Source organism: Narcine bancroftii, chromosome 7, assembly GCF_036971445.1.
Source record: "Narcine bancroftii isolate sNarBan1 chromosome 7, sNarBan1.hap1, whole genome shotgun sequence".
Classification (NCBI taxonomy): Eukaryota; Metazoa; Chordata; class Chondrichthyes; order Torpediniformes; family Narcinidae; genus Narcine; species Narcine bancroftii.
This window is the reverse complement of record NC_091475.1, coordinates 80,715,024-80,740,733: the sequence shown is the minus strand read 5'-3', so window position 1 is coordinate 80,740,733 and position 25,710 is coordinate 80,715,024. Positions and strand designations below refer to the sequence as shown.

At 38.0% G+C, this 25,710-nt stretch overlaps 1 protein-coding gene across 3 annotated transcripts in view; it reads left to right on the top strand.

Moving 5' to 3' along the window:
- The window catches only part of pcca (propionyl-CoA carboxylase subunit alpha), a 632,301-nt gene that overhangs the window by 605,595 nt on the left and 996 nt on the right, over nucleotides 1-25,710 (top strand). For all 3 annotated transcript variants that reach the window (XM_069890498.1, XM_069890496.1, XM_069890499.1), the window contains one exon: nucleotides 22,516-22,593. In XM_069890498.1, the coding sequence (XP_069746599.1) occupies nucleotides 22,516-22,593 (78 nt within the window). The remainder of the gene's footprint in view (nucleotides 1-22,515; nucleotides 22,594-25,710) is intronic.

Here is a 25,710-nt window from a genome sequence, read left to right as displayed (position 1 = left end):
AATGACTGATGAACCTGTCTTTTGTCTGAACATTCAGCACTGCAGAAAGCCATATGTCACTGGCACCATTTCCAGAGTAGCCCTTTTGTTGCTTGAACATAGCAAGAAGAAAAAAAAATACCGAAGTCTTTTGCTTTCCATTTTATTATTCACCTGGTTGAAATAAAACCATTGCTATAAAAATAGCTGGAATAAATGTAGCAACTGCCCCTTCCAGTACCGAGTGGCATTAGAACTCACCTTCTGAGGCGATACACAGCAAATGCTTTTTGAGGGGGTGGGGAGAAGGAAATTCTAATGTGTTTTTCCATCTGTTCCAAACAGATCCCAGCCCATGATGGTGCCTTCTCCCTCATGAGGGAAAAGCACAGCTGTTACTGTATGCCACAACCAGTATATGTATTATTCTCATCGCATATCTCCAAAGGAACGAAGCAAAGTGATGCCGTCCCGTGCTCCACTCTTTAGATCTGTTTCAGATCCCTGCCTGCAGAACAGTGTTTCACAATTATCAAGTTTAATATTTGTTTCCAAAATTAATCTGCAGGATTGACCAAAATCTCTCAGTCATTCCCTGGAGTGTCAGAGAATGTGTGGAGATTTGACAGAGGTATACAAAATTCCGCTGCAACCGTGTCTGCCTGTCCCGCATCGGACTTGTCAGCCACAAACGAGCCTGCAGCTGACGTTGACATTTACTCCTCCGTAAATCTTCGTCCGCAAAGCCAAGCCAAAGAGAGAAAAAAAATTATGAGGGGCATGGACAGAGTAATGCAAGCAGGCTTTTTCCACTGAGGTTAGGTGAGACATGAACTGTAGAACATGGGTTAAAGGTGAACGATGAAATATTTAGGGGGAACCACACAGAGTGGTGAGAGTGTGGAATGAGCTCTACCAGCTGAAGTGGTTAATGGGGGCTCAATTTTAACATTTAAGAAAAATTTGGATAGGTACATGGATGGGAGGGGTGAAGGTTAATGGGACCAGGCAAAATAATAGTTCAGCACAGTCTCAATGGGCTGAAGGGCCTGTTTCTGTGCAGTAGTGTTCTGTGGTTCTGTTTTTTGCTTCAGACATTTTTCTGTCAGCGTACATCAAGCTGGTATGGTTAAATACTAAGCTTGGTTGTGTCGTGCATGGTCTGTGCTTCTGCCAACAGTATTTTCCCTGGTACCTTGATCTATCAGCGGTTGTGTTTGTGGGAATGGTTGAAGGAGTGCCTTGTGGAAAATGTGGTAGAAGTCTTCATGGGGAGACTTCAAATGATCTTGGACATCCCATGGTCATTCAGATGTTTCAGACAATGGGGGCACATAGGCAAGAGTTAAACTCGGATTATCCACCTATCATTCTGCCTGTAAGTCTGAAGAGGAAGGACCCAGGAGAGGAATCACTCTGTGGCAATAAATAGGCTTTGATAGATTTCCATATTATTTATAACTTAGCTTAATTGCATGGGGAAAAGGTGCCAGTGAAGCTAGAAGTTGGCAGCTTATATCCATTACAGTAATGCTGCAGTCCAGTAGCAAGCAGCTGGCTGTCTTCCCCATCACTCACAATTAATCATCAGTCGGACATTTCTGAAGTCTGGGAAGCTTTGTGACATTCAAAATCTGGAAAAACAGCAAGGACTGTGAAACGAGTGGCCCAGGACTCTTTCTTCCCTGTGCCCCCCCCCCCCCCCCCCCCCCACTTCCTTCCACGGCTCCTCATTCTGTTCCAGGCAGACTGCGGCCCTAATGAGTTGCCACTTTGATAATCTGATGTAAAGGTGAACTCTGACCTTGTGTCAAAAAGGAGAGGGTGCAGTAGGCCGTATGAAGGATACGCATTTCTAATCAACAGCCCTTTACATCAATTAGAGAGAGAGAGAAAAGAAACATGTCTTTCTGTGATTGGGTTCACCAGAAGGACTTCTTGGGCTTGTGACCATTTTGCAAGCAGAATGCCAAAGAGGCCTTGTCACAATCATTAAGTCTTCAAATGGATTATGGAATTGTTTGTGAGACATGTCCTTAATAGGGAGCGCTGTTAATGTTCAAATTACTTGTGCTTTGTGCCAATGGGCTTAGTTCATTAAAGCAATTGATCAGGTGCATAGAAACTAGTTCCTCTGGTGTCCTCATATTGGACAACTTATTGTTTATGCTGTCCTCATTTCTGCATTGCTTGGGAGAATGTGGAAGTCATTCACATGTGGGGTGGAGCCACCAGCATGGAGTAGTTGGGGGCAGTGGCTTTGTTTTTCTGCCAATGGTTCAGAGGAGAAATTTTCAGTTGGAAAAAGTGTCAGGCACCAAGGAATATTTGGAAGTTGGGGATAGGTTTAGACATTTTTGGGACATCATTCACTTCAGTCCAACTCCTTGGTATTGCTAAGGGCAGATTTGGCCCAGGCCAACAGATAGGGTATCTACTGCAGGAGGTTGGGAAGAGGTGAATGAAGAAAATATAGTCCATTTCCTGTTGGTTCCCCAACACAATATAAAGTATTTGATTGAGCAGAGAAAGAGAGGCTCTTGTTTGTGGGAGGAAAGATGAAGCAGAATTGGCCTGCAGGTGCTCAAGATGAGAAGATATTGTTGAAATCACAATATTTTAAGGAACTTGGCACGGTAGAGATAATGTTGATCTTATCTCTGGGCAGGAGCCATCTAGAACAGGATCACAGCCCCAAAACAATGTGACAAAAAGCAAATAAGAAAATGAGCTGTGGGATGAATAATGTTGAAATGAGACATATTAACATGAAACAAATGTAAATAAAAAGATGATTCCCTTACTATACAAACATCAATCTGTCCTGAACATACTGACTGATCCTTGCAGCCCTTTAGGGTAAATATTTCCACACATTCATTGCCCTCTGGCAGAGGAAGGTTCTGGTACTGTTTAATCTATCCCCCTACAACCACCCTGCCACCCTTCTGGTGAATCTTTGCTGCTCGCCCTCTGTCAATAGAATGTCCTTCCTTCTGTAGAAAGACCTGTGCATGGTTGCATAAATTCTCTCTCACCTGAGCTGTGTAGAATTGGAACAAGACGTCAGTACTCTCTTAGTTATACACACTTGAGGAAAAGGTTAACTTACCATTTGCCTTCCTAATTGCAAATTAACTTTAAAAATCTGTGTCAAAGAACATCCAGTTTTTTTTCCCTGAAAACTGACTTTTCAATCTCTCACCATTTAAAAAAAATTCCCACCTTTCTATGATATTTTGTCAAATTTTATTCCACCCCTTGTGCTTGTCGATATTTCCCACCCCACCCCGAAGCATCTCTGCATTCTCATTCATTCTGCCACCCAGTTTAATATGGGAATGATGAGAGATAAATTAGTAGAGGTGTATAAGATTATGAGGAGTTGAGGTAGTGTGAGCAGTCATCATCTTTTTCCTGGTCAGAAAATAGCAAATACCAGGGGACATGAGCTTTAGTGAAGATGCCAGAGGTAAGAATGCTTTTACTCAGAGAGTGGTGGGTGCCTGGAAAGGTGGTCGTGGAGGCCGGTACAATAGAGACATTCAGAAAACTCTGAATAGGCAATGGAAGTAAGAAAAATAGAGGGTTATAGGTGTGAGGTAGGGAAGGGTAAGATTACTGTGTAGTAGGTTTACATAGGTTGACACAGCATGGGCTGAAGAGCCTGTAGTGTGTTATAATGTTCTGTTAAACAAACCATGATAAGAAACAGGAGTAGGCCTTTCAGACCCTCCTGCCTGCTCTGCCACTCAACTGGATTTTGTATCTCAACAATATTTTCCAGTCCTGCTCCTCTCTTAATTCCTTCAACATACAGCAGTTGAAGTTTTGAATAGATTCAATGCCTGAGCCTCTTGCCTTGAGATAGAAAGCTGCATATATTCACCACCCTGTGAATGAAGAAATGTCTCCTCATCGCAGTCCCATGTAACTTACCCTTCTTTTGAGAGAGTGACACCTGGTTCATGACACCTCACACTCAGTATCTACTTATTTCAAGAAGTAGATACTTTGTTAAATTTTAAAAATAATAAAACATTTCCCTCTTGAATATACACAGTTGCAATTTCTCCCCTTTAATTCCCCCCTCCCTTCCCACCCCCCTCCAGACCCATTAAATGTTCAACATATACAATACAATAAACCCATTAAACAATGTCATCACACAATGAAAATAAACAAGAAAATTGTGTCATCTACTTTTACACACTGGGTCAGTTCATTTCGTATTCTTCTCATTCTGTCATTTTAGGAGGTGGAGGTCCGCGGTAGGACTTCTCTGTTGTGTTCCATGTACGGTTCCCAAATTTGTTCAAATAATGTGACTTTATTTTTTAAATTATATGTTATTTTTTTCCAATGGAATACATTTATTAATTTCCATGTACCATTGCTGTATTCTCAGGTTCTCTTCTGATTTCCAAGTTGACATTATACATTTTTTGGCTACAGCTAAGGTTATCATAGTAAATCTTTTTTGCACTTCATCCAGTTTGAGACCTAATTCTTTACTTCTTATATTACTTAGAAGAAAGATCTCTGGATTTTTTGGTGTGTTGCTTTTTGTGATTTTATTTAATGCCTGATTTAGATCTTCCCAAAGCTTTTTCACTTTCTCACATGCCCAAATTGCATGTACTGTTGTTCCCGTTTCCTTCTTACAGTGAAAACATCTATCTGATACTGTTGGATCCCATTTATTTAACTTTTGGGGTGTGATATATAGCCCGTGTAACCAATTATATTGTATCATGTGTAACCTCGTGTTTATTAGTTCCAGAGCATGACTTTTCCCATATTTCATTTTTTATCTTTGTTTATATCTTTTTTTACCACTTTTGTTTGGGTTTATAGCTTATTTCATCATTTTCTTTCTCTTGCAGCTTGATGTACATGTTTGTTATAAATCTTTTTATTATCGTTGTTTCTGTAATCACATATTCAAAGCTGCTTCCTTCTGGTAATCTCAGTCTGCTTCCCAATTTGTCCTTTAAGTAGGTTTTCAGTTGGTGGTCTGCAAACCATGAGTTATTCCATATTTGTACTTCATTTGTTCAAATGATAATAAATTATTTCACAAAAATCCATTTTCTATTCTTTTCATTCCTTTTCTCTCTCATTCTCTAAAGGAAAGGTTGTCTGTTGTGAAAGGGATTAGTTGATTTTGCATCAGTAATAATTTTGGTAGTTGGTAATTTGTTTTTTTCCTTTCTACGTGAATCTTCTTCCATATGTTGAGTAAATGGTGCAGTACTGGTGAACTTCTACATTGCACCAGTTTTTCATCCCACTTATAAAGTATATGTTCTGGTACCTTCTCCCCTATTTTATCCTGCTCTATCTTGGTCCAGTCTGGTTTTTCCCTTGTTTGATAAAAATCTGATAGATAGCTTAATTGTACTGCTCTATAATAATTTTTTAAATTTGGTAGCTGCAAACCACCTTGCTTGTACCATTCTGTTAATTTATCTAGTGCTATCCTCAGTTTCCCCCCTTTCCATAAGAATTTCCTTATTATTCTCTTTAGTTCATTGAAGAATTTCTCTGTTAAGGGAATTGGTAACAATTGAAATAGGTATTGTATCCTTGGGAAGATATTCATTTTAATGCAGATTACCCTCCCTATCAGTGTTAGTGGCAATTCTTTCCAATGTTCTAAGTCATCCTGTAATTTCTTCATTAATGGCTGATAATTTAATTTGTATAGGTGGCCTAAATTATTATCTAATCTAATACCTAGGTATGGCATTGCTTGTGTTTGCCATTTAAATGGTGATTCTTTTTAAAATTCTGTGTAATCCGCATTATTTGTTGGCATCACTTCACTTTTATTTGCGTTGATCTTGTACCCCGATATTTCTCCATATTCCTTCAATTTCTTATGAGGTTCTTTTATTGATATTTCTGGTTCTGTTGTATATTATGATGTCATCTGAAAATAAACTAATTTTATATTCCTTCTCCTTTATTTTTATCCCTTTTATTTTATTTTCTGTTCTTATCAGTTCTGCCAATGGTTCTATTGCTAAAGCGAACAGTGAGGGAGATAGTGGACATCCCTGCCTAGTTGACCTGCTTAATTTAAATTGGTTCAATATATATCCATTTACTGTCACCTTCACCAATGGTCCCTTCTATAATGCTTTAATCCAATTAATATATTTTTCTGGTAGGTTGAACATCTGTAATACTTTGAATAAATAATTCCATTCTACCTTGTCATAGGCTTTCTCTGCATCTAAAGCAACAACCACTGTTGGTATCTTAATTCCTTGTACTGCATGGATTAAGTTAATGAACTTACAGACATTGTCCGTTGTTCATCTTTTCTTAATACATCGAGTTTGATTCAGTTTTACTATTTTTGGTATATATTCGGCCAATCTGTTTGCTAATAGTTTTGCTATTATCTTATAATCTGAATTAAATAGAGATATTGGTCTGTATGATGCTGGTGTTAGTGGATCTTTCCCCGTCTTTGGTATTACTGTAATTATTGCTGTTTTACATGAATCTGGCAAGTTTTGTGTTTCTTCTATCTGGTTCATTACTTCTAGGAGAGGAGGAATTAATAACTCTTTAAATGTTTTATAGAATTCTATTGGGAGTCCGTCCACTTCAGGGGTTTTATTGTTCAGTAGCTTTTTTATATATCCTGTATTTCCTCTATTTCAAATGGTTTTATCAATTTGTTTTACTCCTCTTCTTGCAATTTTGGTAGTTCAATTTTAGCTAAGAACTCATCTATTTTGTCTTCTTTCCCTTTGTTCTCAGTTCAGTATAATTGTTCATAGAATTCCTTAAAGTTTTCATTGATCGCTGTTGCGTTATATGTAATTTGTTTGTTCTTTTTCCTTGATGCCAATACATTTCTTTTTAGCTTGTTCTGTTTTAAGCTGCCAGGCTAGTATTTTGTGCATTTTTTTTCCCTAGCTCGTAATACTTCTGCTTTATTTTCATTATGTACTTCTCCACCTTGTACATTTGCAATGTTTCGTATTTTATTTTTTTGTCTGCCAATTCTCTTCTTTTTGTTGTATCTTCTCTTGTTGCTAGTTCTTTTTCTGTACTTACTATTTCCCTTTCCAACTGTTCTATTTCCCGATTGTAGTCCTTTTTCATCTTAGCTACATAATTTATTATCTGCCCTCTAATGAAGGCTTTCATTGCATCCCATAATATAAATTTGTCTTTCACTGATTCTGTATTTATTTCAAAGTACATTTTAATTTGGTGTTCAAAAAATTATAGCATGGAGTTTAATCTCCATCTATATGTTCTTGGTGGGATATGTCCAGTTCTATTGCTAATAACAGGGGTGAATGGTCAGATATCAATCTAGCTTTATATTCAGTTTTCCTAACTCTCCCTTGGATGGGCTGACAACAGGAACAGGTCAATCCTTGAGTATGTTTTATGTCTACTTGAATAATATGAGTATTCCTTCTCCTTTTGGTGTTGCCTCCTCCATATATCCAAAAGTTGCATTTCCTGCATTGATTTAACCATAAATTTGGCTACTTTGTTCCTTCTGCTAGTCTTTTGTCCAGTTTTATCCATCTTTGAATCCAAATTAAGGTTGAAATCCCCTCCTATCAATATATTCCCCTGCATATCTACAATCTTCAAAAAAATATCTTGCATAAATTTTTGATCCTCTTCATTAGGAGCATATATATTCACCAATTCCAGAATTCTTAATATGTCTGACACTTTATCATTACATACCTCCCTCCTCTATTTTGATTGGTATATTTTTATTGATTAATATAGCTACACCTCTGGGTTTTGTATTATTTGATGCTGCCGTTACGTGCCCTACCCAATCTCTCCTTAATTTATTATGTTCCACTTCAGTTAGATGCTTTTCCTGCACGAATCCTATATCTATTTTTTTCTTTTTTCAGTAAATTTAATAGCCTCTTCCTTTTGATTTGGTTATGTATTCCATTAATATTTATAGTCATATAGTTCAACATGGCCATCTCATACTCTCTTTACACCTCATTTCCGCTTCCTCACCACCTCCTTTCCCCTTTTCCCCATTTTCATCTCAGTTTTCCCTTTTTGAACTCAATGTATGACAACATTTCTAAAACATAAAATACTTCAACCACTCCCACATCTAAAATTCCCTGAACCCCAAGTGTTTCCCACCCCCTCTGAGTTGCCCCTTATCCCTTGCTGGGCAACCACAACTCCCCTCTCCATTCAGATTGCAAACCCGCTCGCAAGCATCAACTGATTTTGCAGTGACTGTTATTCTCTCCCACCCAACCCCCTCCAGAAAACTTTTATCTTCACATTAAAATAAAGCTCACCCTCTTTTCTTCTCTTTTTTTTCCCCCTACTTCGGTTTTCTTTCCCTTCTTTCATTCTTACTTATACATTATTTTTACATCTTTATATGTAGTTAGTCGTCGTTCTTCATTCTTTTTACATCTCTTCATCTCTCTTTCTATCTTGCAGGCGTTCTGCAAATTCTCGTACTTTTTTTTGGATCCAAGAACAGTCTGTTTTGCTCCCCCGGGGTAACTATTTTAAGCACAGCTGGATATCTGAACATAAATTTATAGCCTTTTTTCCATAGGATCGATTTTGCTGTGTTAAACTCCTTCCTCTTCTTTAGGAATTCAAAACTTATGTCTGGGTTAAAAAAAAAATTGACCCTTGTACTCCAATTGTTTTTTGTCTTCTCTTATTTTATTCATCACCTTCTCCAATATATTTTCTCTTGTCGTGTGTCTCAGAAATTCTACTAAAACGGATCTTGGTTTTGTTGTGACTGTGGTTTCGGGGCTACTGTTCTGTGTGCCCTTTCTATTTCCATTCCTTCCTGTATTTCTGGGATTCCCAGGACCTTTGGGATCCATTCTTTTATAAATTCTTTCATATTTTTGCCTTCTTCATCTTCCTTTAGGCCCACTATATTGTTTTGCCTACTATAGTTTTCCATTATATGAATTTTCTGAGCTAACAACTCCTGTGACTCTTTAACTTTTTTGTCACTTTCTTCTTAAGTCATTCACTTCCATTTCAACAGCCGTTTCTCGTTCTTCCACATTTTCTAATCTTTTCCCTATTTCTGTTATGACCAGCTCTATTCTACTCACTTTTTCTTCTGTACTTTTCATTTCACTAAATTCTAATGTCAACCATTCTTTTAATGCTTTCATTTGTTCTTGAAATTGTTTTTAATCTATGTACTGTCCATCTATTTTACCTTCTATTCCTCTGTGCACAGCTTGGTGTTCTTCTTCTGTGTCTGCTCTTAGGTTTGTGTCTTCTCCTTCTCTTCCTTGTATTTGTGTCTCTTCTGACTTACTTGTTGAGCTGCTTCCCTCAGTTTGTTGGGTGTTTTTTTTTCATGGCTCCTTGATGTTGGTCTTCTTCTTCTGGGCTAGTTATCTGTTGGGCTTCCTGTTGCTGTTTTCTTTTCTTATCACTCCCTTTCCTCTTCTTCCAGCTGAGAGCCCTGCTGTCGGCCATCTGTCAGCTGGTCACGCTGTGTAAGTTCACTCCACAGCTGGGCCCCCCTCCCGTCGATGTTTTCCTTTTCCTTGTTGTGTGCATTGCGCATGCGCGATTCCTCATGCACTTCTGTTTGGCTCAGTGAGTCATTTTTGCAGTCCCGTGGTCGGGAGCTCGCGACCCTGTGGGGTATCCACTAACCTCAGGGAGCGGGCTCCTCTGTCCATGGCGGGTCCCTGCCTCTTCATGCAGGTAAGGCCTTCTCCTTTCTCTTCCAGTGTCTTTCCTTCTTTTTTTCCCCGTGGATTTTGGTTTTTCCTTTTTAGGTGCCATTTTCTTTCTTTTCTCCACACCTTTATCTTTTATTTGTTGTGTTTTGTGTTTCTTGTGTTTTGTGTTTTCTTCATTTTATTTCTTATTTTCTGGAGAGAATTGGTATTCTCCTACTGGCCACTGCTCCATCACGTGACTCCCCCCCAGAAGTAGATACTTCTTGTATCTGCCTCGTCCAGTACTCTTAAAGGTTTTTGTGCATTTCAAAACAATTGCCTCTCCTTCCTCCAAACTCTGGAGTTCAGAAGACCAGCTTACCTTGGTGAACACCGGAGACCACAGACGCTGCAATCTGGAGCAGACATAATCTGCTGGAGGAACTCAGTGGATCAAACAGCATTAGTGGGAGAAAGAAGAATAGTCAACGATTTGGGTTGTAACCCTTTGTGAAGACTAAGAGTGCAGAGAGGAGATGGCCAGCAAGGTGGGAAGGTTTGGACAGGAGCCAATAGGGGTTTGGTACCTATTAAAAACCCTTTGGATTTATTTTTACTTTTCCTGCCAAAACAGCTTCATGTCTCCTTTTAGCCATTCTAATTTCTTTCTTAAGACTTTTTTTTAACACTCCTTATATTCCTCAAACAATTCGCCTATTCCCTGCTGTTTATACCTGTTGTACACATCCCTCTTCCTCAGAAACAAGTTCCCAATATCATTTGAAAAGCAAGGCTTCTTACAGTTTCTAACCTTTCCTTTAATCCCCATGGGGACATACCGACTCTGTGCTCTCAGAATTTCTCCTTTGAATATCCTCCATTTATCTGCTACATCCTTCCCTGAAAGTATTTTATCCCAATCCACACCCTCCAAATCTTTTCTGATCCCCTTGAAATTTGCTTTCGTCCTCAAGAATCTCAACCTTTGGCCTATCTCTATTCTTTTCCATTACTAGACTAAAACTAATAGTATTGTGATCACTGGACCCAAAGTGTTCCCCAACAGAAACCTCTGTCACCTGACTTATCTCGTTCCATAATAGGAGATCAAATATTGACCCCTCTCTTGTCAGTTCTTCTACGTATTGATTAAGAAAACTTTCCTGAACACACTTAACAAACTCTAACCCATCCAGCCTTCTTACTGTATGGGTGTCCCAGTTAATGTTCTCAAAGTTGAAATCTCTCACAACTACCACCTCCTTACAAATGTGCTCCTATAATTTTGGTCTATAATACACTCTCATTAATGTATTCATGCTTCTGCCATTCCTCAATTCTACCCAAATAGCCTCACTGGATGATCCCACCAAACCATCCTGCCACAGCACTGCTGTAATGTTCTCTCTAATAAGCAATGCACCTCCTCCACCTTTTATTCCCCCCTGTTCTATCATGCCTAAATCAACAGAATCCTGGAATATTTAACTGCCCTTCCTGCCACCAAGTTTCACTGATGGTCACAATATCGTATTTCCATGTGGCCATCCTTGCCTTAAGCTCATCCTCCTTATTTACAATGCTCCATACATTAATTTATATGCACTGAGAGACTGTCCTCCACATACACTCCTTTTGTTAACCTTTACCTTCCTCTGTCCTTCATTTATTTTTTCGTTCCATTCCCTCCATTCCTTCAAATCTAAGTGTTCTTCCTCCCTTCTCTCCGTACTCCCATTCTGATTACCATCCCCCTGCCAAACTAGTTTAAACCCTCCCCAGCAGCTCTAGCAAACCTGCCCCGCCAGGATATTGGTCCTCCTCCAGTTCAAATGCAGCCCATCCCTTTTGTACGTCAGACTTGCCCCAGAAGAGATCCCAATGATTCAGAAATCTAAACCCCCACCCCCTGCACCAGCTCCTGAGCCACGCATTCATCCTCCACAACTATCTATTTCTACCCTCACTAGCGTGTGGCACAGGCAGCAATCCCGAGATTGCCACCCTTGAGGTCCTGCTTTTCAACTTCTTCCTTAACTCTATGTAATCCCTTTTCAGGAACTCATGTAACTATGTCATTAGTCCACATGTGAACCTTGACTTCTGGCTGCTTGCACTCCTGCTCCAGAATGCTGTGGACTCGATCAGAGACATCCATGATCCTGATTAAGATAAGGTTAATCTATCTTAAAGATATGAATTGAGGTAAAAAATAAGTATTCAGGAGAGCTGGAGAAATAATGGACTGACATCTACTGAATCGTGTGTGTTTGTGGCTTTGGCCAATACCCATAGAGGGGACAATATTGTTGTATACTGAAACGACATTAATTGGGGGGTATTTGTTTATTTAACTTTATATTCTTTTTTCTATATTCTGTTATATCTGGATGATCTTAGAGTGGTGGTTCTCAACCTTTTTTCTTTCCACTCACATACCAATTTATGTAATCCCTTTGCCATAGGTGCTCTGGGGTGGTTTGTGGGTGGGAAGAAAAAGTTTGAAAACCACTGTTTTAATTGTACTAATTGATTCATTATGTGCACGGCTTCATAACTCCAAAGGAAATGGGCCAATGTCAATTTTTCTCAAGCAGTAACAATGGGGTCTAGAGCAGTGATTCTTAACCATCCCTTCCCACTCATATACCACTTTAAGCAATCCCTTACTAATCTCAGAGCTCCAATGCCATAGGGATTACTTAAAGTGGTATGTGAGTGGAAAGAAAAAGGTTGAAAACCACTGGCTGAGTGAAAATTGCCTGGATATAGGATTTATAGGAGAATTAAAAAGCTAGGGAGTTGAGAGGAGACAGGTGAAAGGGAGATGTTTTATAAAGATTATCAAAAAATACAGTAATGTTTTAAATTTAAATATTAATGGACTCCACAGTCTGGTGAAGAAGAAAAGGATAGAAAATGAAAGTAGATATAGCTTTTCTACAAGGAACTAATTTAATTGAAAAAAAAATCAGAAGTTAAAAAGGATTAGGTAAGCAACATTGCAGCTTCTTCATTTAATTCAAAGGCAAGAGGAGTGGCTATTTTAATAGATAAGAGACTTCTGGTTAAAATACAAAATATAATTACAGATCTTGCAGGTAGATATATTGTGATAAATTGTCAAATTTATTCAGAACATTGGATGTTTATGAATATATATGCACCGAATGTGGATGATGATAAATTTATACAAGAAATTTTTTTGAATTTAGCAAATGCTAATAAAAATATTTTAATAGGAGGAGATTTCAATTTTTGTTTATATCCGATTCTAGACAGGTCAACAAGGACTGTAGTAAGGACAAAAGCAGCCAAAGCTACATTGTCATTATTGAAGGATTTAAATTTGGTAGATGCTTGGATAAGATTTCATGCAAGAGACAGCGATTTTTTAAATTCTAGAAGACATGATTCATATTCTAGAATTTATTTATTTTTTAATATCTGCACAACTTCAAGGTAGACTACAGCAAGTAGATTATAAGTCACAAATTTTATCTGATCCTTCTCCCTTGTTCTTGGCAATAACAATGGTAGATAGACAAGAGACATATAAGGCAATTGAACAACTGAAAAGTGGCAAAGCAGCAGTTATGGATGGAATCCCCCCAGAGGTCTGGAAGGCTGGCGGCAAAACTCTGCATGCCAAACTGCATGAGTTTTTCAAGCTCTGCTGCCAAGGAAAGCTGCCTCAGTACCTTCGTGATGCCATCATCATCACCCTGTACAAAAACAAAGGCGAGAAATCAGACTGCTCAAGCTACAGGGAAAATCACGCTGCTCTCCATTGCAGGCAAAATCTTCGCTAGGATTCTCCTAAATAGAATAATACCTAGTGTCGCTGAAAATGTTCTCCCAGAATCACAGTGCGGCTTTGGCGCAAACAGAGGAACTACTGACATGGACTTTGCCCTCAGACAGCTCCAAGAAAAGTGCAGAGAACAAAACAAAGGACTTGACATCACCTTTGTTGACCTGACCAAAGCCTTCGACACCGTGAGTAGGAAAGGGCTTTGGCAAATACTAGAGCGCCTCGGATGCCCCTCAAAGTTCCTCAACATGGTTATCCAACTGCACGAAAACCAACAAGGTCGGGTCAGATACAGCAATGAGCTCTCTGAACCCTTCTCCATTAACAATGGCGTGAAGCAAGGCTGCGTTCTCACACCAACCCTCTATTAATTGGATTAAGGCTCTGTATAATGGATCAAGAGCTAAGATAGTAACAAATGGGCACATTTCTGACTTTTTTCAATTAACTAGATACAGTAGACATGGGTGTCCATTGTTATCAGCCTTATTTATTTTGGCAATAGAACCACTGGCAGAATCGATTAGGTCTGATCTTAATATTAAAGGTTTTTGAGTTGGTAGAGAAGAACATAAGATTAGTCTATTTGCTGACAATGTAATAATGTATTTGACAGACCCAGAAACTTCATTACGAAAATATATTCAAGATTAAAAGAATATGGAATAGTATCTGGTTTCAAAGTAAATTAAGATAAAAGTGAGATTATGCCTCTTACCACAGGTGTCTGTATGCAGTGTAAAAGAGATACTCAATTTAAATGACCAGTAAATGGTATAAAATATTTAAGGATAAGAATAGATAATAACAAAAATATATTTAAGAAGATGGATAGAATTTCCTATAACTTTATTGGGGAGAGTTGATTGTATAAAAATGAAGATATTTTTCCTAGGATCTAATATCATTTTCAAACATTGCCTATCTATATTTATTCCACAGAATTTATTTTCAGGAATTGAATAAATGTGAAAGAAAGTTTCTTTGGAAGGGCACAATCTTGAGTTTCATTAGAAAAATTAACTTAGAAATTTGAATTGGGACATTTACAACTTCCAACAGCACAATAGAGATTTTGCTTCCTTTCGAGGAGGGAGTGTGACAGATTATATTATATTTTATGTTGTATATATTTTAAAGGAGATAAATTGTGGCAGATTTTTTTTATTGTATGTCACATACAAACACTTCAAAACAGATCTCATTTAAAATGCCAAAGCTCTGCTCATGCCAAACATTCCAGGCTCCGAGTGCCTTTGCACAAACTTTGAAGAATGCCTGTAAGGATTTCACAAGTAGGTGTTAATTGCACATGCTGTGGAGTAATGGATTATTGTTTTGGAAAGCCACAAATGAACAAACTCGGAAGATTAGGTCTGGAGCCACAGTCTGTCTGAGTGAAGGTGGCTGTTGTAAGAGGTTCATGTGGTTTTCTCTGAGTAAGAGAGAGAGAAAAAATTCAGTTCTACAGATCAGCAGCAGCAGCTGGGACTGGAACAGGACAAGCTGGCAAGCTTGTGGAAAACCCCATTTTGAAGACGGGTTGTGAGTTCTTAGTTCAGTCTGGCCAAAGCCCTTGTGGTCCATACAAGAGGAGGTGGCTGGCTGTATAATGTTCACTTGAAATAAGGGAAACCAAAAGGAACTCTGTGGTGACCTGAAGAAAGAGGTTATCATCTGGAAAACCCTGATGGGGCAAATTTCTTTGGCAAGACACTGAAGTGGCTGATCTGAAGGAATCAGTTGTGGGTGTCCAATGAGCAACAAATCTCTCTCTGAAAACCAACAAGAACCTTCCAGAATGGTAACCATTTACCCTTCAAGCATCAAAGCCTGGTAAACTTCATAAATGTTAAGTTCTGTGCACAATATAAGAATTGCCTGCAACTAGTGAACTTGGAGGAGTGAGATTGGACTGTGATTCAAAGAACTTTTCTGAATTTACACACACATTACATACATGTGCACTTAGAATTAGAAGGGGGTTAAGTTAATAGAGGTAAGTTAAAGTTTGATCCTGTTTTCATGTTTAAAGATAATTAAAAGCACCTTTTGTTTAAGTAACCATTTCTCTTGGTGAATTTCTATTGCTGCTGGGTTTTGGGGTCCTCTGGCCTCGTAACAGGAGAAAAATCAGCATGGATTAAGATAGAGATGGATGGAATAGGGGAGACAATACCTGAAGATTTTTATATAAATGCAATAATAGATTAATAATTGGAGACAGGGATACTCCATTGTTGAAACATTTGATTAACATATGGAATAAGGTAAATGTTGAATTGGGAATAAGGAAGTATGAGATATCTAAAATCCCATTGATTCAAAATAGGCTTATTCCTTTTACAATGGATAATATATTGTTTTAGGAATCGGTCTAGTAAAAGAATTAGAATAGTGGATTGTTTTGAAGGGAGGATCTTATTGACATTTGATGAATTGAATAAATTAATAAATCTATTAAGAAATTTATTTCAGTTATGTACTTATTATTGCAAAAGTGAGCACAGAAACAAGAAATTCATAGATCTAGACCAGTGGTTCTCAACCTTTTTTTTCCACTCACATTTCACTTTAAGTAATCTCTATGCCATTGGTGATCTGAGATTAGTAAGGGATTGCTTAAAGTGGTATGTGAGTGGGAAGGGAAGGTAGAGAATCACTGCTCTAGACCCAATTGTTATTGAAATATTTTGCTTGAGAAAAATTGTCTTTGGCCCATTTCCCCTGGAGTTGTGAAACCGTGCACATAATGAGGTACGATTAAAACAGTGGTTTTCAAACTTTTTCTTCCCACCCACATACCACCTTAAGCAATCCCTTACTAATTACAAAGCATCTATGGCATAGGGAATACTTAAAGTGGTATGTGAGTGGAAAGAAAAAGATTAAGAACCATTGATCTAGACAAAGACAGGAAACCAATTTGAATATTAATCTTGGGGAGAAAAATTGGTTGGAACTGTGTCATGATTGTATGACAAACACAATAAATGTTAGATATAGATTGGTTCAGTATAATCTTTTGCATCACTTATTGCAGTGGTTATAGCAAGTTTCAGAAAAAATTGGACAGATACACGAATAGGATGGGTTCAGTGTGATATGGGCCAAATGCAGGAGGGCAGGACATTTTAGTCACCACAAGCAAGTTGGGCTAAGGAGCCTGTTTCCACACTGTTCACTCCTATTGTCTATAACTGAAAGTTAACTTTTGTCTTTCCCACTTCTGACAAAGGGTCTTCAAACTACAGCATGAACTCAGTTTCTCTCCCCTCAAATGCTGCTAATGTTTCCAGTACCTCCAGTACTTGTTTTTGATTGTCATTTACAAGGGAATTGAGTAGGCACTGGAGGATGTGGGAAGTGATGGAAAACAGGATTGAACTCTGCAGAGATAGAACCTGCTTAACTGGCTTGATTGGGTGCCACAGTACCCTGATGAGTTTATGAATCAAATTGTTTATGTACAAACATCAGAATTTTGGCTGTTCATAAAATACTTACGGTTTGGGGGCGTGGTCTTGCGATGAGACTGACCAGGCGTACTTTGGCTGAGCTCTCCATGAAGAGTTTTTAAAAGATAGCTCCAAAGTTTTTTTTTTGAGATTTTCTTTTGTAAAAGTTTACTTATATTGATAACTAACAAAGATGACTGTAAAAAAAAGTCAAAACCAAAGTTGGAAGAAGCTCTGAGTTCACCCGTGACATCGACTAATAGTCCGAAGGGAGCTGCCTTAACTTCAACTTCATGAACTACTGCTCGAGAATTTTAGGCAATCCTATCAGAGATGGAATCCTTAAAAATGTGCTTTGCAAAAGTTGAAGGAATGATGAAAGATCAAAAACAAATGAACAGTGCTGAAAGAAACTTAGGAAAATACAGTAAGAAATTAGAAGAACTGCATGACCAAGCAAAACAGGGGGGTGATTGATAAACAAATGCTCCTTGATACGATTGATCATATGGAGAACTTTAGTAGACAAAATAATGTGCAAATAAATGGCTTAAAAGATGTGGAAGGATGCGGTTAAATTCTTTGAATCCTGGATTCCTGATGTTCTTTGTGTTGAGTCACTTGGGAGACAAGTATGGATTGCGAACCTAGAAGAAATGAGGATACGTCTTTGTGAGGCTGTTGAGCTTCAGGGATCAGGAAGCGAACTTAAAAGCAACATTTGAGTTCTCTAAAATGAATAATGTCCCTGGTGAAATGGGATGGTCAAGATTTCAGCCCAGTGGTCGTACAGAAGAGAATTCGATGAGGTCAAGTGGCAGCTCCGGGCGAAGAATCTCAGGTACTCCATGATTTATCTGGCGATTTTATGGGTGGAGGTGTCAGTGGTTTTTCAAGATGAAGCAAGAAGCAGAAGAATTTGTTTATGGACTGTAAGAAGGAAAATGACTTTGGAAGAAAATTTTATGAAGATTGTATTTTTGTGGACCAAGATATATTTTTTTGGTCATCTGATATTTATTAGGTAATATTAATCTTTCTTATTGATACTTTGCAGAGAGTTTGGGGAAATGTTGAACAAAGTAACAGCAGGGTGCAGACTCCGGTCTAAAGGTGGGGGGTATTGGCGTCAAGAGGGAAGTTTGTTTCAAAGATGGCGCTTAAGGTTGGAGCTCTTTTTCATCCCTGGAGGATTTTGTGGGCTTCTGGGGTTTCTTCTCTAATGGCACCATCAGAGCAGGATCTTTGCACTTTTTTTTTTAAAAGGGAAGAGATCATGAGATTGTTTAATTATTTATTGTGGCTGTATTACTGTGCGATATTTGTCTGTAATGGATAAGATGTTAAAGTTTTAAACGGAACAATCATGAGAAAGAAAATTGTGGTTCACTTGAAAAAGTTAAAGGCAAATGTAGTCTTTTTACAGGAAACATCTTACTAAGGTGAAACATGACAAGTTAAAAAGAGGATGGGTGGGGCAGGTTTTCTCTTCCATGTTCAATTCTAAGGCAAGAGGGGTTGCAATTTTAATGTAGAGAATATATCAAAAGACCAAGTGGGTAGATAAGTGATGGTAAATTGCAAGATTTATTCAGAATCTTGGACCAAACTACAATGGCAAAGCCTTTATGAAGGATATTTTTAGAAAGCTGCTGAGGGGAGACAAAATATTTTGATGGGGGAGATTTTAATTTCTGTTCGGATCAAATATTGGATAAATCTGCAAAGAACAGTAACTAGGGCTAAGGCTGCTAAAATGACATTGTCTTAGATGAAAGATCTAAATTTGATTGATATTTAGAGGCAGTTTAACCCAACAGAGAGAGACAATTCTTTCTACTTAGGGGTTCATGAATCGAGTTATTTTTACTGTCAGCTGGACTAAAAGATAGGGTGATGAACTCAGAATATTTATCAAGGCTTATTTCTGAACACTCACCGCTTACGCTGACCATTTCAATAGCGGAGAAACAGGAAGATGTTTACAGATGGTGTCTGATCCCCATAATGTTAAAGTAGGAGGATTTATAAGGTGACAAATAGAAATATTTTGTGAAAAAAACTTGTGATCAACGGATAACAGCCATTGGGATACAATGAAGGCTTTTCTGAGATGTCAGATTATTTCATTTACAAAAAAAGTGAAGAGGGAATATAATGCAGAATTAAATAATTTGGAAAGAGAGATAATGGAACTAGAAGAATATCAGAACAGGATAAATACTGATCAATGAAAAAAATACATTATAATAACTTACTTAAACAATACTTAAGATGAGGCAGAAATATTATGAACTGGGGGCGGAGTCTCATAAGGTGCTGGCATGGCAATTAAAGGCAGAAGAGTCAGCAAGGGTGATAAATGCAATAGAAAAGGATGCCAATATAGTTACATATAATCAGAAAGAAAGAAATGATGCCTTTCGGCAGTACTACACTGAGCTTTATAAATTGGATCTATCAGGGTATGAAAATAAAATTCGTGAGTTCGTAGAAGGGGTTGAACTTCCTAGATTGGGTGAAAATTATATAAATAACTTCGATGTTGCTTTTACAAGAGAAGAAGTTGAGAAAGCATTGCGTATATTGCAGGCTAAAAAGTCTCTGAGAGAGGATGGGTTTCCACCTGAGTTCTATGAAGAATTTAAAGAAATGTTAATGCCATTACTGATGGATGTATCGGATCAAGCAGTGGAGACACAGCTCTTCCAGAATCTTTTTCAATAGTGATAATTACAGTATTACTCAAAAATAATAAAGATCGATTTTAAATGTCATTATATAGGGTAATTTCTCTTCTTAATGCTGATTACAAAATTGTAGCAAAGGTGTTAGCCAATAGACTGGGACAATATCTACCGAAATGAATACATCCGGACCAGGTGGTATTTGTAAAGGGTAGACATTCAACAAATAATCTACCCAGACTGTTTAATATAATACTATGGGAAAAAAAAATCGGGGCATAATCCAAGTTTGTTTGGATGCAGAAAAGACATTTAACTGATTAAAATGGCCATTTTTGTTTAAAACATTGGAGAAATTTGGTATAGGAAGGGGTATTGGATTAAGGCAAAAAGTCCACAGGCAAAAATAATTATGAATAGCCAAATGTCAACAGTATTCCCTTTGAGTCGATCGAGTAAGCAAGGATGTCCTCTGTTTCCAGCATTGTTTATAATGGCAATTGAACATCTGGCTGAAATTATTAGAAGAGATTCTGAGATTAAAGGCTTCATGGTCAGACAAGATGAGCATAAAATTAGTTTATTTGCGGATAATGTATTATTATATTTGTCAGATCCGGAAAAGTTACAGGAGACTCTCAGAAACTATGGTAGAGTGTCTGGTTATAAGGTTAATATGGACAAAAGTGATGCCCATTACAAACCATGATTCTGAAAGATATAAAAGAGGCAGTAACTTTAAATGGAAATCAGATGGGATTAAATATTTGGGAGTAGCAACAGACAACAATTTACAAATCTGTATAAACTTAATTATGTTCCTCTGCTTTAGTAAAATAGAACAGGATTTACAAAAATGGAAGGATTTGCCAATAACACTAATAGGAAGAGTGAGTTGTGTAAAGATGGAAGTGATGTTCCAATCACTACCTATAGTTTTACCTAAGGATTTTTTTTAAAATAATTCCTCTGGAATAATAAAGTGCCCAGAATTGCATTGCAGAAACTAATCTGGGATTATAAACCAGGATGGCTGAGACTTCCAGACTTAAAAAGAAATATTATCTGGCTGCACAAGCAAGATTTTTAACATTTTTTTAAGGGAGTTCACCAAACTGGGTTCACATGGGGCTACATTCTATGAATGAATCAACAGCTAAAGACTTATTTATAAATGGAGCATTAAATCAATAAAAAGGAAGACAAGTAACCCTATCTTGGTATATATAGTGAAAATATGGCAGGAAATTAATGAATGTATCAGAAAAAAAGTGGGCATTTCACTAAGAGCTCCGTTATGTAGTAATGTATCATTACCTATGAATATGGGTAACAGAATTCTAAACATAAGGTTATAAAATGCTCTATGCTGTATATTGGACTGTTATAAAGATGGTGTTTTGATATCATTTGAATAAATGAGGCAGACTTATGGTGAACCTAATGGAACATTTCTATGTTTTCTTCAACTGAGAGCTTTCTTGAGGGAACGATGGGGACAAGCATGGTCTCCAGGAGCTAATGAAATGGAACATATGTTTATGATGGGTAATATGCCCAAATTTGTTACCAGAACGTGCTAAACCTGATCTGCAGGATCAAGGGAAAGATGGGAGACCGACTTAGGTATTGTAATATCAGAACAATCCTGGTATGAATGGTGTAACTTCAACTATTAATGCAATATGAGTTGGCGAGGTGGACAGCAGAGATGGATAGCTGTATACCAATGGAAAAAATATATAATTTAAGGAACAAGAATGATACATTTCTTAAAATATGGCGACCATATTTGAACTATGTTGGAGCCCAACTTTAATAATGCTGCTAAATTCAAAAGTGATCTCTCCCTGAATCTTGAGGCTAATTGAAACTGTGAGGTCTGAGTGTATGAAAAGGTATTTAATAAAGAAAAGGGGGGGAGGGGAAACAGAAGGGGGTAGAGTTAGGGTTTTTCGTATTTTTTTTTGCTTTATACAAAATTTTATATATATATATATATATATATATATATATATATATGTATATCTTCTTTCTTTGGCTTGGCTTCGTGGACAAAGATTTGTGGAGGGGTAAAGTCCACATCAGCTGCAGGCTCGTTTGTGGCTGACAAGTCCGATGCGGGACAGGCAGACACGGTTGCAGCGGTTGCAGGGGAAAATTGGTTGGTTGGGGTTGAGTGTTGGGTTTTTCCTCCTTTGTCTTTTGTCAGTGAGGTGGCTCTGCGGTCTTCTTCAAAGACCTGTGAGGTGCCAAGATGCATGGTTTGAGGCGATATCCGCCCACTGGCGGTGGTCAATGTGGCAGGCACCAAGAGCTTTCTTTTGGCAGTCCTTGTACGTGTACCTCTTCTTTGGTGCACCTCTGTCTCGGTGGCCAGTGGAGAGCTCGCCATATAACACGATCTTGGGAAGGCGATGGTCCTCCATTCTGGAGACGTGACCCACCCAGCGCAGTTTGATCTTCAGCAGCTGCTGAAGATATATATATATATATATATATATACACACACACACACATATATATACATACATATATATACATATATATACATACATATATATACATATATATACATACATATATATACATATATATACATACATATATATACATATATATACATACATATATATACACATATATACATACATATATATACACATATATACATACATATATATACATACATATATATACACATATATACATACATATATATACACATATATACACACATATATATACACACATACATATATATACATACATATGATATATATGTATATTTTTATTGACATTTTATAATTTTTAATGATTTTTTAAAAATTAAGTATTAGAAGAAATACTTTCAGTTTTTCTGAAAGCACATCTTTCTGTTACTTTCTCTGCAGGTTTCAGAAGGTCGGGAGGTCTGTGTAATTGAAGCAATGAAAATGCAGAACAGTTTAATGGCAACAAAGTCTGGAAAGGTAGGTTAACTGGAGCAGATTTAAATGTTCATTGCACTGAAGTGCTGGAGAAACTCAGCAGATCACACTGCATCCATAGGAACTAAAAGGTAGTGGATATTTTGGGCCTGAGCCAGTTCTTTTTGTGAATAAAATGATATTATGATGGATTGTGGCGTTGGAAAAATTACACCACTTACCAATTATTGGCATCATTGATAGCAGTTCCTGGAGTTTACATGCGAGGAGCCCACGAGTACAGACTGTTCAGGAAAGATGTGAAAGCTGACATTTAAGTATGTTTAATTGGGAATGTTATGGGTTAACCTTTTTACCTGCTGGCCCTTTGTGAAATAATTCCAGTACTTGGCATAAAATAAAAAGTAATGCTTAAATTAAAATGTAATGGCCTGGCACAAGACTGCAGCATCTCAAGAGCAGTTTGAGGCATATCTTGACAGTGACGCTGCATTGCGTTTGAATTTAAACATATTAAGTCCACCAGGGGATTGTGTTTGAGGAATGGCTGTACAGGAAGACGATAACCAGTGGAGTACCTCAGGGTTCAGTACTGGAGGCCTTGCTTTTTATAATATATATAATTATATGTAAGACACACAAACATGTGTGTGTGTGTAAAAACTCATTTATTTATATTTTTACATAAATAAATGATTTGGGCAAGGATGCTTGATGACACAAAAATGTGTGTCCTGGGTTTGCAACAGGGTCTAGATCAGATGGGGAATTAGGCTAAGGAATGGTAAATGCAGTTTAACTCAGAAAAGTGAGAGGTGCTGCATTTGGGCAAATCAAACCTGGGCAAGAGTTACTCTGTTAACGGCTGGGCCCTAAAGAGTCTTATGGATAGAGGGACCTAGGGATGCAAGTCCATAGATGACAGTACAGGTAGCCAGTAATAAAGAGAGCATTTGGGGTGCTTTTAGTTGAGGTATTGAGTCAGATGAGGTATTGGTGAGGCCACACTTGGAATACTGTGTGCACTTTGGGACCCCTAACTTTAGGAATGGTATTCTAAAGTTGGAAATGGTGCAGATGAGGTTTACACAGTTATTGCCAGGATCATGGAAATTGAGATGGGAGCTTACTGAGGTCAGGGAAAATATTACAGCGGTGCTAAGGCATGATAGATTGGAGGGCTCATCAAGGGAGGCAGTGTGGGTTGAATTCAAAAATAGAAAAGGTGAGGTTACAATTATAGGGGTGTATTATAGACCACCTAGTGGGGAGTGAGAACTAGGGAACAAATGTGTAAGGAAATAGCTGAAATGTGCAATAAGCACAGAATTGTGTTAGTTTGGAATTTTAATTTTCCTAATATAGATTGGGAGACGCAGTCAGTTAAAGGGCTGGATGGATTAGAATTTGTAAAATGTGTTCAGGATAGTTCTTTGCAGCAATACGTTGAGATATCCACTAAAGAGGGGACAATGTTGGATCTACTGTTGGGGAATGAGATAGGGCAGGTAACTGAGGTGTGTGTTGGGGAGCACTTTGGATCCAGTGATCATAGTACCATTAGTTTCAATATAATTATGGAAAGGGATAGGTCAGTTCCGATGATGAAGGTTTTAGAGTGGGGAAAAGCCAGATTTGAAGAAATGAGAAGGCATTTGCAGTGAGTAGTTTGGGAAGGAGATAGAGGAGAATTGGAGGGCATTTAAAGGTGAGATTTTGAGGGTGTAGAATCTTTATGTTCCTGTTAGGATAAAAGGCAGGGCCAGATGTTCAAGGGAGCCATAGTTTTCAATAGAGATTAGAAAGTTGGTTCGAGATAAAAGAGAAGCCTACATTAAATACAGGAAGCAAGGGTTGGACGAGATGCTTGAAAGATACATAGATTGTAGAAAGAAGCTTAAGAAGGAAATTAGGAAAGTGAAAAGAAGGTACGAGGTGGCTATTGTGAATAGGGTGAAAGTAAATCTGAAGGGTTTTTACAAATATGTGAATAGCAAAAGGAAAGTGAAGGATACAATTGGTCCTTTAGAGGATTGGAGCAGACAAATGTGTGAGGAGCCAAATGAGATGGGGCATATATTGAATAAATTCTTCTCATTGGAATTGTGTAGGATAAGTGAGGCAAAAGGGGTGATTACAGAAAATGTAGGGATTAGGAAAGAGGAGGTGTTGGAACTTCTGAGGTATATCAAGGTGGATAAGTCTCCTGGTCCCAACAGGATTTTCCCCAGGACCTTGAGGGAAGTCAGGGATGAAATAGAGGATCCGACAGTGATTTTTCAACAGTCACTGGAGGAAGGTGTAGTGCCAAGGGACTGGTGTGTTGCAAATGTGGTTCCTCTGTTTAAAAAGGGCTCCAGGTGTAGGCCCAGCAATTATCAGCCAGTAAGTTTGATGTCGGTGGTGGGAAAGCTAATGGAAAGTATTCTTAGAGATAATATGTATAAGTATCTACAGGGGCAGGGATTGATCAGGGACATCCAACATGGGTTTGTGAGGGGAAGGTCATGTTTGACAAACTTTGAATTTTTTGAGGAAGTGATTAGAAAGATTGATGAAAGTAGAGGAGGCTGGATGAGTACATATATGTGAGGGGTTTGGAGGGTTATGGGTAGGGAGCAGGTAGGTGGAACTAGTGGAGATCATTTAAATCAATGCATACTAGAGGGGCCGAGATGCCCTGTTTCCCGACTGTAATTGTTATATGGTTACCTAAAATCATGAAGTACATAGTGACAGTCTGTTTTGTAGAAGAGGGCATAATTATAGGTGAGCAGGTGGGATTTAGAAGGGGCATAAGGGGGACAGTTCTTCACTCAGAAGGTGGTGGGCACATGAAATAAGCTACTGAAGTGATGGAGGCAGGTCCATTAGCTTTCTTCAAGAAACAGAGAACTACATTGGATGGAAGAGCTATGGGCCTGGATAAGCTGGGCCTATTTTTGTGCTATTGAGTCCATTATTCAGATCAATGACTTTGCATCAGAATTTGGAAAAATTCTGAGCATATCCCAACATCAGAGTTAATTAGGAAGGGTTATGATTAGAGTGTGAAATTGATTTACAATAAATAAATGAAACCTAACACTGAACAATGAGAACTCTGATCATAGGAATTCAGTTGATGACAGCCTCCAATAGCCTGTGTGTTTGCAAACT